General features: G+C 42.1%; 1 protein-coding gene across 1 annotated transcript in view; it reads left to right on the top strand.

The window, feature by feature from the left end:
- nkain2 (sodium/potassium transporting ATPase interacting 2) overlaps positions 1–20,371 on the top strand; it is a 180,352-nt gene that overhangs the window by 102,054 nt on the left and 57,927 nt on the right. Inside the window, exon 4 of the mRNA XM_061929673.1 lies at positions 1,047–1,127. Within this exon, the coding sequence (XP_061785657.1) occupies positions 1,047–1,127 (81 nt within the window). The remainder of the gene's footprint in view (positions 1–1,046; positions 1,128–20,371) is intronic.

The following is a 20,371-nucleotide window of genomic DNA, read 5'->3' as shown; positions in this document are numbered from 1 at the left end:
CCTTCCGTTTTAGTGTGAAGTGTTCCCACACCTTAGACAACTTTTGTCGCTTCTTAATTCTCGTTTTGCTATAGCTCTTATCCACTGCTTTCTGCGGCGTCTGCCATTGCGAGTTACAGTATGTCGGCGAAAAAGTTGACTAAACTCAAGCGTATTTAAAAGAGCAGTGTTGTGCAGTGCAGGGGGCGTATGATCTGTGACGTAAACACGCTGTGCAACACCTAAACAGTCCATGCGAAACGTGAGCTTTGACTACTGTTTATTAAATGAGGCAAAATGCCCTAAAAGAAATATACCAAGCCTTGAGGCAGCAAAAATTCCTTGAATATATTTTGTAATTGAATTACTCAAGTTACTCGAGGAATCATTTCAGCTCTACATGTTATCACTTAAGATAGCTAGCAATTATTGTTGTAGTTGCCAACTAGCGATTAGCAGCGCAAACTGCCAGCCAGCTATTAGCGGCACTATACTGTTTTATTTCAATACTTTAGATTGCACATTAACAAGGTAGCTTTAGGACCAGTTTAATTTGAAACACCATTGTATACAAAGATATACAAGTAGGTGGTCCTTGCTCCACATCTTCATCAGCTTGGGGGTGTTTGTCTTGAAAATCATTAAAGACCTCTGTATTTGGGTGTTAGCATAAAGGCATGTGACATATTTAAAAAAATAATTCTCCTATTGAACCGCTGCACACAAAAGGTGAAAATGTGTCAAAACATGTACCCTTGCTGTACCTGTGCTATTATTTTGTATTTGTTTCTAAACCCCATAAGTGGGATCGACTTAAAATTTCTCACATCGCTACACCCAACACTAACTTTAATGTGCTCAGCTCACTCACCATGAAAGTCGGTACACACTTTTATGGGACCGACAAACACACGGTTGTTAACTGTGAGCAAGATTGGTTGAAAAACATGTCCGCCATCAAGCAAAATGTGTATTACATGTGTGTTAGTATGTCTTACAATGCAATGTCGCTTAAGTACAGTATGTTATGTACACTCACTGCTCGCTCTGCCTTCGTTCTCTTGCAGTACGCCGCCTGGCTGGTCGTGTGGATGACCTGGAATGTTTTCATCATCTGTTTTTACCTGGAGGTTGGAGATCTGTCCAAGGTGATGTTTAAGTTCATTGTGTCGCTCTTCCTCACATGCGAACATGAAGCATCTCTCTTGTCTGCCCCTGTGATTTCATGTCAGCAAAATGTGATAGCTGACATCCTCAACGTGCCGCTTTATGTGCCAGATGCATCATCTAAATCATGGGTGTCAAACTATGGCCCGCGGGTAACACCGCATTCACCGCTAATTCTCATACTTGCCAACCCTCCTGGGAGATTCCCAAATTTCAATGCCCCTCCCGAAAATCTGCCCCAAGCTGTCGTCTCGTCCGCTTTTCATCCAGTCCAACGACGTGCTGGCCCAGTCACATAATATGTGCGTTGGGGGTAGCGGGGGTGTATATTGTAGCGTCCCGGAAGAGTTGTGTTTATGTTGTGTTACGGTGCGGATGTTCTCCTGAACTGTGTTTGTCATTCTTGTTTGGTGTGGATTCACAGTGTGGCATATATTTGTAACAGTGTTAAAGTTGTTTATACGGCCACCCTCAGTGTAACCTGTATGGCTATTGATCAAGTATGCCTTGCATTCACTTGTGTGTGTGCGTACAGAAGCCGCACATATCTTGTGACTGGGCCGTCACGTTGTTAGAATGGATGAAAAGCGGACGTGACGACAGCTCGTAGAGGACATTAAAGGCAGTGCCTTTAAGGCACGCCCCCAAGACCATGGTCCGGGTGGAATACGAGAGAATATGGATGCCCGGGAGATTTTCGGAAGGGGCAATTCCCGGGAATTTCGGGAGGGTTGGCAAGTATGCTCTACCGCAGTGTACGCACAGTTTGCTGAAAAACTCAGCGTACTCGGCGCTGAATTAAGCCGGCGATTTGGCGACTTTGATGGTCAGAAATATAGATTAGAACTGTTTAATAATCCCTTCGCAGTTGATGTGGAAAAAGCACAAATTAACCTCCAAATGGAGCTGATTGAACTCCAGTGTGATGACACACTGAAGTCAAAGTATGATGCTGTTGGCGCCGCACAGTTACCACAATTCATCCCTGACACAATGCCTCAGCTCCGCACCCAAGCTGCTCAATTGCTCTCCATGTTCGGCAGCACTTATCTATGTGAGCAACTTTTCTCCTCAATGAAGATGACGAAAACGTCTCACAAGGTACGTCTGACTGACGAACACCTTCATTCGATAATGAAGGTTGCCTCAGCTCAAAGCCTGAGCCCCGACATTAATGAACTAGCATCCAAGAAAAGATGCCAGGTATCTGGCTTGGGCACATCAGATTAGATCAGTGTGTTGCAAACTGAGCAGTTTAAAGTCCTGAATGGTTGGTTTATTCATTGTTATTTTATTTTCAAATGTATTAGCCTGTGGAAAAAGTTAATGTTGATATTTACCTCAGAAGGCTGCAAATAGAAAAGAGGCATTACATTTTTATTTCAATTGTATTTGATATGCCATTGATATTTTTTAATTATTATTATTATTATTATTTGAAACTCGATTTTTCATGTCACTATAAAATGATATTGTTCAATATTTAATGCAAAACTTGTTTGGGTCCCTATTAAAAGGTTAATTTGTTCAACCTTGGCCCGCGGCTTTGTTCAGTTTTACATTTTGGCTGACTCTCTATTTGAGTTTGACACCCCTGATCTAAATCCAGGACCAAGTGGCAAACATCAGATGATCATAAATCATGCCAGTTTCATCCTTCTTGTTCTTAAGAAGGAATTTACAGCACAATGAGATGACTCTATCATAAATGATCTACTCGGGCAATTCATTAGAGCCAATCAGTGCTTCTGTAAACACGAGAAATCAGTAGAAGGGAAGCCCTGATTGTACTTGATTGCGCTCGGCGGTGTGGAAAGGAAAATAACAAGAAAATATTGTTTTTTTATTGTCATTAAAACATGTTTGCAATCAAAATAATCAACCATTTAGCTTTTTGACACAAGAGTTGTTAGCTACATGAATGTTTGCTGTTATTCATTCTTTTATTGTAGTATTCTGTCAATTTCTTACGTACATAAACATAAAGCACAATTTGGTTGGCATACAAACCGTGCATACAAATTATGCATAGAAAATGTCACAAAATCAGTGAAGACCTGCTTGCATTCTTTTTTTATTAAGATCCAGACACAAATCCAAAATTGATATCGGATATTGAATTGAATTGAAGTATTTATTTCATACAACAACACATTTTTTTTTACATTTTGGCAGAGACATTTATGGTCCGATATCAGCAAAAAAACAAGAATAGGATTGTATTGGCATCAACGTAAAATGTCCAATCTAAGCATTGCTTGTGCCATACATCATGTTGGCAACAATAGCATAGCTACTATTAAAAAAAATCATGCTACGTTAGCATATTCGCAGAAGAAAAACAAAATAAAGTGGCAACTGCCACATTCGTAGCTGACTGGCTGATAGTTGGCAGAACTTCATGCATTAATTAATGTGGTTTTATATGCTTGCATGTAAAATGTGTGATATAATGTCCGATACAAGCAGTCCTGCAGTGTGGTTACTTGTGCAAAGCTGTACAGCCAGTTAACATCTAAATGTCCTCCCATAAGCACCCAAGGTTGGTCTTTTCTTGTATTTTAGTCAAGTCATTTACAAAAGGTAAACATGGTAGGATATAGGCTACTAAGAGCCAGCAGCCACACAACAGCTAAACACACACTAGCACACAAGCTAGACATATGTACCGTATTTTCCGCACTATAAGGCGCACCTAAAAACCACAAATTTTCTCAAAAGCTAACAGTGCGCCTTATAACCCGGTGCGCTTTATTACGATTAATTTTCATAAAGTTTCGATCTCGCAACTTCGGTAAACAGCCGCCATCTTTTTTCCCGGTAGAACAGGAAGCGCTTCTTCTTCTACGCAAGCAACCGCCAAGGAAAGCACCCGCCCCCATAGAACAGGAAGCGCTTTAAGCAACCACCCGCCCCCGGAAGAAGAAGAAAAAACGCGCGGATATCACCGTACGTTTCATTTCCTGTTTACATCTGTAAAGACCACAAAATGGCTCCTACAAAGGACAAGGATCCGGTTCATAAAAAGACGCAATCTCTCCATCCGCACACGGATTACTACCGTATTTCACAACAACTGATATTCCTGTGAACCGCACTGTGGAACGGGAGCACGTACGGTGAATATTCGCACCACAGGGAATGAGAAGTCATCCTTCACTGTGGTTCTAGCTTGCCATGCTAACTTCCACCCATGGTGATATTCAAAAGGAAGACCTTGCCAAAAGAGACCTTTCCAGCCGGCGTCATCATAAAAGCTAACTCGAAGGGATGGATGGATGAAGAAAAGATGAGCGAGTGGTTAAGGGAAGTTTACGCGAAGAGGCCGGGTGGCTTTTTTCACACAGCTCCGAAGGCGAACACACCTTCACTAAGACGGGCAGACAGCTCCGGACGACATACGCCAACATTTGCCAGTGGATCGTAAATGCCTGGGCAGATATTTCGCTCACAACTGTGGTCCGAGCTTTCCGGAAGGCAGGATTCACAGAACAACAGCGACACTGACTCCCGATGACTTCGACGAGACGGAACCGGCCATTTTGGATACCACGCTTGCGCAACTTTTCAATTCGGACACCGAAGACGAAGAATTCGAAGGATTTACGAATGAAGAATAACTTCAGAAGGTGAGCGCTATGTTTATTTTGTGTGTTGTGACATTAACGTTCGAGCAACATTATGTTACTATTGCTCTACACCATTTTGAATTTTACTATGTTTGTGATTGCACATTTGCGTACATTTTGGGACAGAGTTGTTAGAACGCTGGTTTTCAACATATTATTAAAGTTTGACTGAACTATCTGACTGTTTTTTTGACATTCACTTTAGCGCAGCGTTTTTTTGACATTCACTTTAGCGCAGCGTAGGCGCGGCTTATAGTCCGGGGCGGCTTATTGGTGGACAAAATTATGAAATATGTAATTCATAGAAGGTGCGGCTAATAATCCGGTGCGCCTTATAGTGCGGAAAATACGGTAATGACTGTCCTTAATATAGCAATATTGTAGTCCAAAACAGAACATTTGTCAATATAAACAAGTATTAAATATTTATAATTGCATATCACTTACACATACAAAGTATCCAAGGCAGAAGTATATTAGAAAGTATCCAGTAGCAAACGTGTCCTCATAATTTAACTTATTGTGGCCACTATAGTAGGTGTTTCAAAAAAAGGTTATTATTTTAAAGACAGCATAAGTCCATTCCAGATGGTTATTGATTAATAACATAGTTGTTTTTCATATCTAGAATTGTTTTCTGTTTGACAAATTTAACTGGATCAAACCTTTTTTAACATGCTACTCTACTAAATAATAATGTATTGCTTCTGATATCGTATCTGATCAATATCAGCATTGGCCACACTTAAGGCTCCTATATCGATATCATATTAAAAGTGAAAAAGTTGTATCAGGACACTCCTAACTGAAACCACAATTTTTATCATAATTGTTCACTTTTTCTCACATTTTTTGAAGGCCTTAACAAGCATGAAGGAAAATATATAATCAGTCCCCTAAACACCCCTAAAATTTGTACTGAATAATGTCCACTTTACATTTGCAAAAAAAAAAACCCATCCCTTTCCAGCGGTTGCAAAATTTGGTTGAGATGTTTTTGAATGACAGGACTCATCAAAAAGGGCTAAGAACCATGAACTTAGAAAAACTCCTCCTGGGGACTTAGAGCAAACATGGCATCTATTTTTTCATCCATCCATTTTCTACCGCTAGTGCCTCACATTATGAAAAATTATTTCATCCAACAATTAAAAAAATTAACTGCTCAAATATTTGTAATATTAATAACAATGTGTTGTATACAACTCAAGACCAAACACCTTCTGCAGTTGAGTAAATCAACCGCCTTTGCCGCTCTATAAGTCAATATGATCAATTAAATAATGCAAGTGTGATTGTTTGGTTGCGTCGCTCTTTTCTTTGGTTTTGAACATTCCCAGTGTGTGGGAGCAACACAGCTGTCGTAACATGAGCCCCCATCACCACTCGCCCTGCTAATTAGCTGCGCCTTCATCAATTAAAACGCCGTCCAATCAAAGTGCAGGCATTCAGTGAAAGGGTGTTCTGCACGACTTTGTTTTATGACCTGAGCTGTGTGTGTGTGTGTGTGTGTGTGTGTGTGTGTGCGTGTGCGTGTGCGTGTGTGTTGCATTGAAGAGCTTATTAACCTTGACCTAGTTATTACGGGGTACCTACAATCCATGCAGCTGCAGCAGCTGTTACATGGATCCATCAGCAACTTGTTTACTGAGCCATTGCTCTGTATCACATATAAAACAAAGCCCCATAAAAATGTGTTAGTTCAACATTAAAAGGAATTCCCTCACAATAAAAATAAGGAGGAAAGTGCCTCATTAGCATTTTTTACTTGCAGGCTATTAACGGTAACGAGCTTTGGCTTAATGCTTCCTCTCTCCTTGCTTTATTGTTGCCTTATCGGCTCATCTAGGGGCTAAAGCTGAATCCGTGTGTCGGCGATCTCCATGGCAACTGTACATGTAAAAGTGAAATCAAAGATGCATGAAAAAGTTGTGGCTTGAAGCGACGAGCTAAGCTAATTGAAGCGCACAAATGGTTCATTGGAAAAGGAATTAGGAACGGTGTAAAAATACAACGTTGTCACAGTTTGTTTGATTTTGGGTAAAGTAAGAGAAGAAAATGACAAACATAAAAGTGCTTAGTCTTTGTCTAAATGTGACACACAAAGCCTCACTGATTGACAGTTAAGTGGCGCAGCGTGGGCCAATGAGCTGACAGCCCAAACTGTGAACTCATTGTCCAGCATCCATTAGTGATCTTTGCGTAACATACTTGCATACATCTGTTAGCTAGCATGAATTTTAAAATGAAACCTAACAAACTGCTGTTAAGTAAACAATAAATACTATTTTTTCAAATGACAACTAATAAATGTAAAAACACACATTACTTCTAAATTTAAAAACACTCATTACTTCTTAATATCAATATTGCAGTGCCCTTTCCCTGTTTCCGGGAGACGACGCAAACAGGAAGAACTGTGTTCTCGAAACCACACTTTTGACTAAAAACCGAATTTTCTCAACCACTGATTGTAATCACAGCTACAGGATAGCTTGCTAACATATTCAACTTGAACTCTGCCCGACGGGAGTAACAGATTTTCTACAGCAAGGAAAGCGAGGATGCCGAAAGCCAAGGGCTAGCTAGCTAGCTAAAAGCTAGCTCAAAGCCGTTGCCTAGCAACCCGAAGCTAATCAGCAAAACTGGGAGAGTTGGACACATTTTAAGCATTTGTGACCACACAAGTGACCTCCAAGCCTGCTCAGTGGCCTTGTGCTTAGCGTGTCCGCCCTGAGATCGGTAGGTCGTGAGTTCAAACCCCGGCCGAGTCATACCAATGACTATAAAAATGGGACCCATTACCTCCCTCAGCATCTCAGAACCAGAATCAACTCAGCATCAAGGGCTGGAATTGGGGGGTTAAATCACCAAAATGATTCCGGAGTGCGGCCACCGCTGCCGCTCACTGCTCCCCTCACCTCGCAGGGGGTGGAACAAGGGGATGGGTCAAATGCAGACGGGTAATTTCACCACACCTAGTGTGTGTGTGTGACAATAATTGGTACTTTAACTTTAACTTTAAAACAGGTTGACACAGTTCGAGCCCATGCAAGTTACGTGGAAAAAACATGTTAGAAGCGCCACTATATGCCAAAGCTAACAACACCAACGGCTTCACTTGGCTGCCAAGCAACCATGAGCATGATAAGACAAAGTCAACGAAGCAATACCGAAATTGCCAGACGAAGAGGACCCGGATTTAAGAGTATTAATTGGAACTCTACAAGGCGATGTTAATGGTACACAAAAACATGTTTAAAATCTCCAAGAACACATTGTCAGAGAGAGAAAGGAATATCGTGATGATATGATGGATTGAAGAAATTAAGATTGTCATTGTCAGATTGAAGACAACACAGCACGAAAACAGGAGATGAAAATGATGGCAGAGGAGAATGCAATATTGCACCAAGGGTTGAATGCCAAGCAGCAAGATAACACCCATTGGGACAACAGCGGTGTTGTGGAGAACATCAAAAAGGAGATGGCAGCAGTGTGCCAACAGTTGCATGCTCTGCACCAAGATAACACCAATCTGGGGAATATCAGTGTTTTGGAAAACATCAAAGAGGAGATGGATCAGTTTACACGAAATAATGACATCATCATTGGAGGGCTGAGCATCACTCCTCGATCCTATTCAAGAGCAGATGACAACAGAGGAGAACCAGACGACATGGACGCTGCTTCAACAGAGCAACAAGTGATCAACTTTCTGCGATCAAAGGGAATTGATGTCGATATTAACAGTACATGCCCTGTACTGACTTTTCCTGCTTCCCAGAGCCCACCCACGCTGGGCTTCTTCTCTCTCTTAGGTCAAGGGTCAAACGTTTATCCCTCAAACTAATGACAGCGTCTGGTATCCACTTCCTGAGGGGAGGTTAGGGCTAGTAGCTGTGTGACTGTGAAGGGACAGCTGCGTCTACCAAGACCGCCACTTCCTGTCCTTCGTCCATTGAGACCTCCGCTGCCAGCTACTTGTCCAGTGAAGCCGCCACCTCCTGCTCAGGCGCCGCCTCCAGCTCTCCGCCCTGCTCGGCCGCCGCCTCCAGTGCTCCGCCAAGCCCGGCCGCCGCCTCAAGTGCTATGCCCAGCTCGTCCACCGCCACCAGCTACTCCAGTGGGTTTGCAGACGCCACCAGCAACTCCAGTGGGTTTGTAGATGCCGACAGCCTAATCGCCTGCTGCTCCAGCTGTGCAGACGCTGACAGCCTAGCTGCCTGCTGCTTCAGCTCTGCAGACGCCGCATCCTGTCCTGGAGTCAGCTTCTGGGTCGTCGCATCCTGTCCTGCAGTCGCCACCGCGACCTACAGCTTGCCTGCTGTACAGGCGCCCATCAGGCGCCCGCAAGCGGCCCCCTCGTCAGCCAAGAGTGTGGCCGTTTCATGGACGCCCTCCACGCTATCAGCAGCAATGCCCAGGACCTGGACATGGACTGTTACGGCTGCTGGTGCGCCGCAGGCGCTAACGTCCACCTCCTCGTCGGCCACGAATGTGGTCGTCCTCTTCACCAGCTGTAGCAACGATCTACTCGCAGCCGCCATCTGACACTTCCCTGCTGGCTGCAAGGACACAGGGCTAGGCGGCCCACCGCCTTGTCCTCCATCCTCCCTCCCATGACTTTGGACTCTTTGTTGTTTTCCCAAGAACGTCTGGAATCTGTTATGTTGGGGGGCATTCTGTCATGACCTGTTGTATCAGATCATGCCTTATCCTGAGTTTCTTGGTATTTTTCTGTGTAGTTTTAGTTCCTGTCTTGCGCTCTTATTTTGGTGGCATATCCTGTTGTGTTGGTGTTTTTTCGTAACCGCTTCACATCTTTCACTGAGCACTGATCCACGCACCTGTTTTCTGTAAGCAATTAGGTCTGTTTAAGTTGAGACTGAGCTACCATTCTTTTTTGGGACTTTGTTTTGAATGAATAGTCATTCATGTGGACGCTTTATCCTCCTGCCGTGAGGTTTTGCTGTGTTCCAGCATCCCGTTGTGTTTTGCAGCCTGTCAGTTTTAGTTTCATTTTTGCATAGCCTTCCCTATGCTTCGGTGCCCTTCTGAGCGGCACTTAACTTTTGTTTGTCTTTGCCATTACATTAGTTATTTATCTGCACGTTGCCTCCTCAGTCTTCTGCATCCTGGGAACACACCAGTATCGCCGTCATGCGACCAGAGCACCACAAATGTCAAGGATCTGCACAAATATTGAAGCTCCCAGCGCTACGAGTCTGACGGAAAACAAACATCGACATTCAACTTCAAAACTGAAACGCTCCAAGGGATTACTGAACAAGAAGCTCTGTACCGAGGAGCACATTCCTTCACACATTCATAGAGCAACAACAAAGATTGCTGAACAGGAAAATATGGAACTGAAAACCTTCTGCAACATAGATAATAATAGTCTGGAATTGGAGAAAGCTATAGATCCAAATACAACATTAAAACCAGCAACAAACTGGCTGTTATTCATTTTAACAGCCAAAGCTTGTATGCAGATTACAACAACATGAAGCATTTTTTTTAACAATTCAACTAACCCTTCATAGTGATCGCTATCTCAAAAACATGGATTGATGCTAAAAAAATAAATTGATTTTGATCTGGAAGGATGTGAACTAAATTATATCAACAGAACCAACAATAACTGAGGAGGAGTAGCTGTGTAAGTGATGAAAAACTTCAACCACAAAGTGGTAAAAAACATTTCATTAGCTATCGATAATCTTTTAGAATGATTAACCATTAAAATATGTTATGAAAAAAAGCTAAACATTTATTGATCAGCTACATACTGTATATAGATCACTGAAGTCAAACGTTGAAACGTTTGAGAACTGGATTAAGGCAACGTTTATTGAAATCTTCGAATCTCAGTAAAACCAAAATAATGCTATTTTGTAACAGTAGTCAAACACAAATACAAATAGATGGAATAGACATTTAAAAGGTAAAATAAATCACATTTTTGGGTGTAATAATAGACAATAACATGAACTGGAAATGTCATGTAAAAAATATACAACATAAAGTAGCAAGAAACACATCAATAATGAATAAAGCAAAATATGTTCTGGACCAAAAATCACTTTACTGCCCGCTAGTGTTACCATATCTGAGTTTTTGTGTAGAAATATGGGGAAATACTTACAAAAGTACACCAGCGGTAGAAAATGGATGGGCACTTCTTTCACTAACCGTGTTACAAAAAAAGATCAATTAGATGGTGGATCCAAACCCTTTATTTAATTAACCAAAAATATTGAAATTCAATGATTTTGTGTATTTGCAAACAGCTAAAATTATGTACAAAGAATGTACAACAATTCTTCTCAACAAAAGAGGAGAAATATAACCTTAGAGAAAAATTTTGTTTACAACATTTGAATGCACGTACAACACTTTAAACGTTTATCTTATCAGTATGTGAAATTAAATTATGGACTGGATTAAGCAAATAAATCAAAGAAAGTACTAATATAATTCTGTTTATGAAACCGTTCAAACACAGTGTTCACAACGTACAAAGAAGAAGAATGATGATAAACATCTGATAATCTAATTTATCTCATAGGTGAACCATAGATTACTTAACTATTTATTCATGAGAACTTTAATTATTGTTTCCGTATTTAATAATTATTGACTTACTCATTGTATATTCATTTATTTACTTATTAATTTATTCACCATTGTGTTACAAACAGAAAAAAAACACAAATGGGTTACAACTGCTATAATACGAAAAGAGGTAGGGTTAAATAAACTCTGCTTCTTACTACTCCTTTTCGGACATGCTGTAATGAAACAATTGGAAATAGGTTATTTATTACATTGTAGTTGTTTGCATGTTCAAGATAAAGTAACACCAAACAACTAACCAACCAAATGTTTTAGTTTTAGTTTGTATCCCAACAAACTTGTAAATTGAGGTACATGTAAAATGAATGTACCTGAAGTGTATTTTCAATGAGAATACTGTATTTTTCGGGCTATAGAGTGCACAAGTTTTTAAGCTGCACCCATCAAATTTTAGAAGAAAAAAATATTTTCACATATGTTAGAAGCACTGGACTATAAGCCACAGATATATAGCGGCACCTGAGATTTTGTAAATGTTTATTGACATACCTTATTTGTTTCCGAACGGTGCCTGTAACACGGCAGTAAAATGGCTGTTTAAACAAAGCAAAAGTCATGGACCCACAAGCTGTGGAGGCTAGTTCTCAAGACTCAATAACTCCATGGTGATGTTTGGTGAAGTTATGAAACTGATACAATACAAAAAGAATGCCATTGTAAGTTATTAATAATACACAGACACTTGTAAACGTGTTACCATATTCGCTAATGCTAGCGACGCTAGCTTGATTACATTACTATAGCACATACAGATATGCATGAAAAGACTCCTATGAACATCACCCATGGGACGATTTAGTAAGTATGAATTGTTTTAGTAATATTGTAAAACTTACAAACGTTGCTTGGAGTGATGAATAAAGAATCCCTTTGAGCAGGAACGCTATAAACGGTTTTACTTCCAGTTTAAGGCACAAAACAGGAAATACATTTTCAACCCACACCACCTGCAGTGAGCGAACTTGTCCAAAATATGGGGCCATAGCACAAACAATAACACACCTTATCAGTGTCTCTATCGGTGTTATATGAAAACTATTAGTTGAATACTAAACATTGTGGCCATTAGCGAAGAAAAATCCATAAACTCGCCACACCATTTAATAAGCCGCAGGGTGCAAAGTGTTGAAAAAAAGTAGAGGCATATCGTCCGGAAAAAACGGTAGTTAAATGTTTTAGTTCATCTTCTGCTTCTGTGTTTACAAAGTCAAAGTCGAGTCAAGGTATTTATGGCCAATTGTAATTTCCAATATGAGCTTTTATGTAATGGCCACTTTAAAGTCAATCTGGTTATTACTTTGGGTCATTTGACAAAAAGCAAACGTGACAGACTCCATTTTTTTCCATGAAAAAGCATCTGACATCCTTCTTTGTGTAATTTTCCACCGCTAACGGCCGTGTTTACTCCCAATGTCCAGATTAGGCATCACTACTATTGCCGCAGGCGCTGTACGTTTATTAGCACAGCGATCTGTGACACGGGTAAATACTTTGGAGGCTGAGGCTTCACAGCACATTAGAAAGACCTCATTTGCATGCGGATAGAAGAGAAGAGTCCATTGAGCACCCTGCCCACACGATGACGAATAAATGATCAAATTAGCGTCAGCAGTGTTGTCCTAAATGGATGTGGCCACCATAAGTCACTTGTCACTACAATCTGTTTATTACATTCTGGTTAACTTATTTTTACACTTGTACCAAACTTTAATTAAAGCAGCTAATAAGATTTTGCGTAAGTTGGTTTTGCTGTCAGCACAATTTGACCCTGTAACAGATTTTGTGTGACGACGTGGTCGCATAGTGATGCGGGTGTGGTTCTCCCAAGGATGCAGACGGCTTCGGACACAGCTTGCAGGTAGGAAAAATGATTTATTTTAAATATAAATAATATGATGAATAAACAAAAGGGCTAGCGTGGGAGCTAGCAAACCAAAAGAGCCTAGCGTGAGAACTAGTAGCTAAGAAACAGTAAATAATCGTCGTCATCAGTTGTGTGAGAACAAACTACGAAGCCAGACAGAGTGAGGCCAGAGCAAAGACTAAATAGCCCTCTGATTAGTGCCCGGGCAACAGGTGCGCGTCCCGAACACTAACCAGAGGCAGGTGCGTACAATCTGCCGTCATAGCAACAGAAACAAACTAAACTCAAGGTGCTGAAAACACGTGACACAAACATAAACAAACTATGATCCGGGCAGCGGATCGTAACAGTACCCCCCCCTTAAAGGACAGATTCCAGATGTCCCTTGACACTAAATAAAACTAGAACCCAAAAAACAAGAAATAGTTCGAGAGTCAAGGGAGGGTGGAGGGAGGATTTGGTGGTGGGTCGCCAGGCCACGTGTCCCCGAATCCACCGGGGAAGAGTCAGGTGGCGGCGGCGAGTGGAACGCCGCTGCCGCAGGCGAGGTGGGCGACCACGGAAAGGCCACATTCGTGGCTGCCGAGAAGGTGGGCGTGAGTGGCGCCAGAAGTTCAGCAGCCGGAGAGTTCTACGACTACGTCTCGGGTGTCGCTGCTGTTTGCGCCACTGGCGTCCATAAACAAACCTCCGAGAGCGCCGCTTGCGCAGCCAGACCACTCGAGGTCGCTGAGACGAAGACGAGGAGAGAGCAGACGTCGCCGTGGAAACAGGAGGAGCCGACATCTCCGTGGAAGCAGGAGGAGCCGACGTCGCCGTGGAGGCAGGAGGAGCCGACGTCGCCGTGGAGGCAGGAGGAGCCGACGTCGCCGTGGAGGCAGGAGGAGCCGACGTCGCCGTGGAGGCAGGAGGAGCCGACGTCGCCGTGGAGGCAGGAGGAGCCGACGTCGCCGTGGAGGCAGGAGGAGACGTCGTCGCCGTGGAGGCAGGAGGAGACGTCGTCGCCGTGGAGGCAGGTGCAGGTTCTGGTACCAGCCGTGGAGCAGGTGCAGGTTCTGGTACCAGCCGTGGAGCAGGTGCAGGTTCTGGTACCAGCCGTGGAGCCGGCGCTGGTGTGGGTACCAGCCGTGGAGCCGGCGCTGGTGTGGGTACCAGCCGTGGAGCCGGCGCTGGTGTGGGTACCAGCCGTGGAGCCGGCGCTGGTGTGGGTACCAGCTGTGGAGCCGGCGCTGGTGTGGGTACCAGCCGTGGAGCCGGAGCTGGTGTGGGAACCAGCCTTGGAGCCGGCGCTGGTGTAGGAACCAGCCTTGGAGCCGGGACAGGGGTTGGTCTTGGAGTCGGTGCTGGTGTGAGAACCAGCCTTGGAGCCGGCGCTGGTGTCAGAACCAGCCTTGGAGCCGGCGCTGGTGTGAGAACCAGCCTTGGAGCCGGCGCTGGTGTGGGAACCAGTCTTGGAGCCGGCGCTGGTGTGGGAACCAGTCTTGGAGCCGGCGCTGGTGTGGGAACCAGCCTTGGAGCCGGCGCTGGTGTGGGAACCAGCCGAGGAACTTGGCATTGTGGAGCTTGGCGTGGAGGAGGTACAGGAGACGAAGCTTGGTGTGTCAGCCGAGGTGCAGGAACAGGTGCTAGCCGAGGTGCAGCTGGAGGTGGCCTAGCTGGCGGTTGTGGCTTAGCAGGACGAAGGACTGGTGGCGGTGGCCGTGCAGGAGGTTGCGGTTTAGCACGCCGGAAGACTGGTGGCGGTGGCCTTGCAGGAGGTTGCGGTTTAGCACACCGAAAGACTGGTGGCGGTGGCCGTGCAGGGGGTTGCGGCTTAGCACGCCGAAAAACTGGTGGCGGTGGCCGTGCAGGAGGTTGCGGCTTAGCACGCCGAAAAACTGGTGGCGGTGGCCGTGCAGGAGGTTGCGGCTTAGCACGCCGAAGTTGTGCCACCGCACTAGCACAGTTCCCAGTACTAGCCCCCCCCTCAAGACGCGGATACCAGACGCGCTCTTTGCGGTTTGGAACTGTCTTCAAGGGTGGGTGGGGGGAGGTATGGAGGGGGGTATACTCTTCTTCAAATTGTCCAAATTGACTATTATCATCCCCCACTTGAGATTGGGTGGGAGCACAGGGGAAAAAAATATGTGCAGTGGGCGGAGCAATAGTCACTGGGGGCGGAACCAAAGTCACTGGAGGTGGAGTCTGAAAATCAGAATGTGACTGACTAGACTTACACTTAATAAAAATGTCCTGATAATGTCTTATCTTACAATGAAAGTCATTTGGTATTGGCTGACAGAAAGAATTAGAAGATGGAAAAAAAAAATCTTGTTCAATGATGTCATCAGAAGTGGGCGGAGTTACCTCTTCGGGAGGCGCCAATGACATTGATTGATTGAATTATTTATTTCAAACCTGCACAGTACAACACACACTTTTTTTTTTTAAACATTTTGGCAGGGACATTTATGCAAGGCTTGAAAAGGGGTTGGATGAAGCAAATGCTTATAATCTCCCAACCCCTCTCACTCATTCCACATTTAACATAAACAATATAATACAAGAACAATACTATACAAACAAAAACAAGAAAAGCTCCTGTACACTAACAATACAATAGTACCACTGTTACTATAAAACAAGACAAGACGAGACAAAACACACACACACACACACATACATACACACACACACACACACACACACACACACACACACACACACACACAGGCCCAAACACTCTCTGACCATACACCTCTCTCCCATCGCTCTGTGCTGAGGGCATCACTCTCTTTCCTCCTCGTACTTCTTCAGTACTTCTTTTTTAAACAGTCTTTTAAATGTAATCATGTTAGAACAGGTTTTTAACTCGTCCCCTAAGTTGTTCCACAGACTGACTCCACGCACTGAAATGCACATTGATTTTAAAGTTGTTCTAAATTTAGGCAAATATAATTTGTTGTTTCCTCTTAGACTGTAACTATGATGAGCATCTCTATCCTGGAATAGGTTTTGTATATTGGATGGTAGAGAGTTTTGGGATGCCCTAAACATAATTTGAGCAGTTTTAAAATTGATCACATGGTGCAGTTTAAGTTGCTTTAACTCCATGAATAGTGGATTTGAATGATGTAAGTAGTGAACATTGGACACAATCCTAATGGCCTTTTTCTGCAGAGTGACTAAAGGCTGTAGATGAGATTTATAACAATTTCCCCAGACTTCAACACAATAGTTTAGATATGACATAATAAATGAATGATACAATAAAAGCAGAGCATTGGTGTTCAATAAATGACATGATCTCCTCATCATTCCAACACATTTAGCAACTTTTGTCCTCAAGTAATTTATATGAGGCTTCCATGATATATTTTCATCTATTACCACTCCTAAGAATGAATTTTGTTGAACATATTCTATTGGTGTATCATCAATAACAATCCTGATGGGTATTTCACTTTTGCGATTGCTAAAGAGCATGATTTTGGTCTTCTTTAAATTCAGAGACAATTTGTTGGTATTAAACCAAGTTTTTAACTTGATCATCTCCTCAGTTACAGAGGCCAGAAGTTGCTTCACGTGGTCACCTGCACATGTAATGGTTGTGTCGTCAGCAAAGAGGATGAACTTCAGCAGTGTTGATACTTTACATATTTCATTGATATACATTATAAATAGTGTGGGTCCCAGTATCGACCCCTGGGGGACTCCACAGGTTATGTTCATGAGTGTGGATTGATGTTGGTCGATCTGAACAATCTGCTGTCTCTCATTCAAGTAGCTCTTCAGCCATTTCCCTGCCACTCCCCTTATGCCATAGTTTTCCAGTTTGTTTACCAAAATCTGGTGATCAATGGTATCGAAAGCCTTTTGCAGGTCAATAAAAATTCCTAAAACAAATTTGTTTTTCTCGATACCATTAGTAATGTTCTCTATTAGATCACTTAAAGCTAATGAAGTTGACCTATTTTGTCGGAACCCATATTGACAATCAGATAATAATGTGTGTTTTTCAATGAAGCCACGAAGTCTATTATCAAATAATTTTTCCAAAATTTTTGACAACTGTGGCAGAAGGGAGACGGGCCGGTAATTTGTGAAGTGGTGTTTGTCTCCAGATTTGAAGATGGGGATGACTTTTGAGAGTTTCATTTGTGAAGGAAATTGTCCAAGTTGAAAAGATAAATTGCAGATGTATGTGAATGGTTTGATGATTTCTTCCGCTACATTCCGGACCGTCCTCATGTCGAGGTCATAAATGTCACGTGATGTTTTGTTCTTGCTTTTATGAATAATCTCTAAAACTTCCTTTTCGACAGTCGGAGTAAGGAACATCGAGTAAGGATTTTTTCCAATAAGTTCCATAGGCTGTACATCATTAATTGGGATTTTTTTTGCCAGCTCAGGCCCAACTTTAACAAAAAACATATTGAAGCCGTCAGCAATCATCTTCTTGTCACTTATGATTTGGTCGTTCTCAACAAAAAACTCTGGATAACAAGGACTGTTTGAACCATGCCCAATAATTGTATTTAATACCTTCCAAATTCCCTTTATATCACTTTTCTTTTGGATTAATAGTTTGGTGGTGTATTCTTTTCTGCTTGCTCTTAATATGCTGGTTAATTTATTTTTATATGTTTTGTACTTTTGTTCTGTTTCTATGGTTTGATGCCTAAAAAAAGTCCTATATAAATAATTTTTCTTTTTGCAAGCGTTCGCAAGCCCTTTAGTTATCCATGGAGTTTTTGTGGAGTTAGTTATAGTGCATTTTTTGATGGGGCAGTGTGTATCATAAAGTGAGAAAAAAATGTCATGAAATAAATTATAAGCTGCATTTATATCTGACGTTTGAAAAACAGAATCCCAGTTGTGTTTTGCTAAATCATTCTTTAGTGCTGTTAATGATCTTTCTGTTGTGTCTCTACGATAATATTCACTATTTACAGGTTTGGATGTTTTGCAGTTAATATTATACACCATGAACACGGGTAAATGATCACTGACGTCACTCACTAACAAGCCTCCAGTTACAGTCTGATCTACAATGTTACAAAATATGTTGTCAATAAGTGTGGTGCTGTGTGTTGTGATTCTAGTGGGTCGTGTGATCAGTGGGAATAAGCCCATGGAGAACATGGTGTCAATAAATTTTGCTGTGTGTTTGTGTTTATTAGGATTCAAAAGGTTGATATTAAAGTCACCACATACTATATATTTTTTGTTTCTCTTAAATAATTTTTCCATCCATTCATTAAATATTTTTAAGTCGGATCCTGGTGTTCTATAAATGCAGCTTACAATAATGTGTTTCCTATTTGAAAATGATAATTCTACAGTGACGCATTCGAAGAGTTCCTCAACAGTTAAACACATATCAGTTACAATACTACAGCTGATATTTTTGTCCACATACAGAGCCACACCTCCTCCTCTCTTATTTTTACGGTTGGTGCAAAACATTTCATACCCATTTAATTCAAACTCATTACTTGTATTCTCATTCATCCATGTCTCTGAAATACCTATAATATTAAATGGAGATTTGAACTGATTCAAATAGTCCTGGATATCATCAAAATGAGAGTATAGACTCCTGCTATTAAAATGTACTAGAGATATGTTTTTATCTTGCATAAATGTTTTATCAAATGTGACGTCAGTATAATATAAACAATCATTGTTGGTGTTTTGAGGAGCATTTCTATCTGGATCCATTTCGCTCATAAATCTTTGTGATTTGTAGTTGATGTGGTCTGAGAAACTGATCGATTCCAAATTGTGGGAGTTTATCAAATCTTCATTCTCCTCTATTTCAGAGGAGAATTCACTATCAGAACTATCCATATAGTGTTATTTCAGAAACATGAAAGGAAGAAGAGGGTGTGTGATCATGGTCAGATAAATCATTCCTCTGTTCATGAAACATGAACAAGAGAAGAGGGCATATGGTCAAAGACTGTGGGCCACAGACACACAACACAAACATGCACACAACTGGACCATTCAAGCAAACACATAAACAATCTCTCATCCACACACACACAAACATACACTCGTACACTGCAGGCAATAAAATAAACATGGAAAACAAAAAAACTAAACAAAACAAAAAGCTCCCCCCAAGAGCTACTAAATATCCAATTGCAAAAGTAAAAAACTAAAGAAGTAATATTAACAAAAATATGCACACACATACACATACACATATATACATATATATACACATGCTTATCATACATGCATGAGGTGTGGAAAGTATCACATATTTAATATGGAACAACTTCAAAATGCAAAAATAGTTTCCTAAATAATTCCCATTCATCACACCATATGCATAGTTAGGTTCAGATATCAAATAGAAACACATAAAAATAAAACTCTTATGTATCTTCTGTGTACAAAATAATATTGTGGTTTAGTGAAAAACAGAAAAAAGAAAAAACAGTCACGTGGCAACATGACGCGTCAACAACCCAGGAAGTAAACAGATCCATGCCTGTCTCCTGCTCAGAAGCACTGCGATGAAAAAGTCTCATTGAAGAAAAATCTAACAAAAATAGTCTTACCAAGTGTGGTATGTCCATGTCTCTGTGTGAGTACCCCCAAGTTCAGTGGAGTTTACGAGGCTGCGGAGATTAACTTTTCAGCCTCTGCTGGATTGTCAAAAAAGTGTTGTTGGGAGCCTTTGGAGAGTTTGATAGTTGCTGGATAAATGAGAAAGGCTTCAAAACCAGCTTTCCGAGCGCTGTACATAGTGGAGTAGCAGGGTCGTCTCAGCTTGGCCGTCACGTCACTGTAGTCCGGGGCAAAGCGAACGGAGTTACCGGAGAGCTGAAGAGGAACTTTCCTAGCCTCCTTCAGGATGCGGTCCCTATCCGTGTACCTCAGACACTTAACAATCATCGCCCTGGGACGGGGAGATTGTCGCGGGGGGCCGATGCGATGGGCCCGCATGAACTCCGGAGGATTTGCAGCCAAGGCAGGGAACCACTTGGGGATGTTGGCGGCCAGGTAAGACAGCGCGTTATTTCCTTCTTCGCCTTCTTTGATGTTGATGATTCTAATGTTATCCCTCCTGCTTGTCCTCGAGATCTATCATTTT

The sequence above is a fragment of the Nerophis lumbriciformis genome, linkage group LG34, assembly GCF_033978685.3.
Source record: "Nerophis lumbriciformis linkage group LG34, RoL_Nlum_v2.1, whole genome shotgun sequence".
NCBI classification, from domain to species: domain Eukaryota; kingdom Metazoa; phylum Chordata; class Actinopteri; order Syngnathiformes; family Syngnathidae; genus Nerophis; species Nerophis lumbriciformis.
The sequence above is the reverse complement of the archived record's forward strand: the minus strand, read 5'-3'. Positions and strand labels throughout refer to the sequence as shown.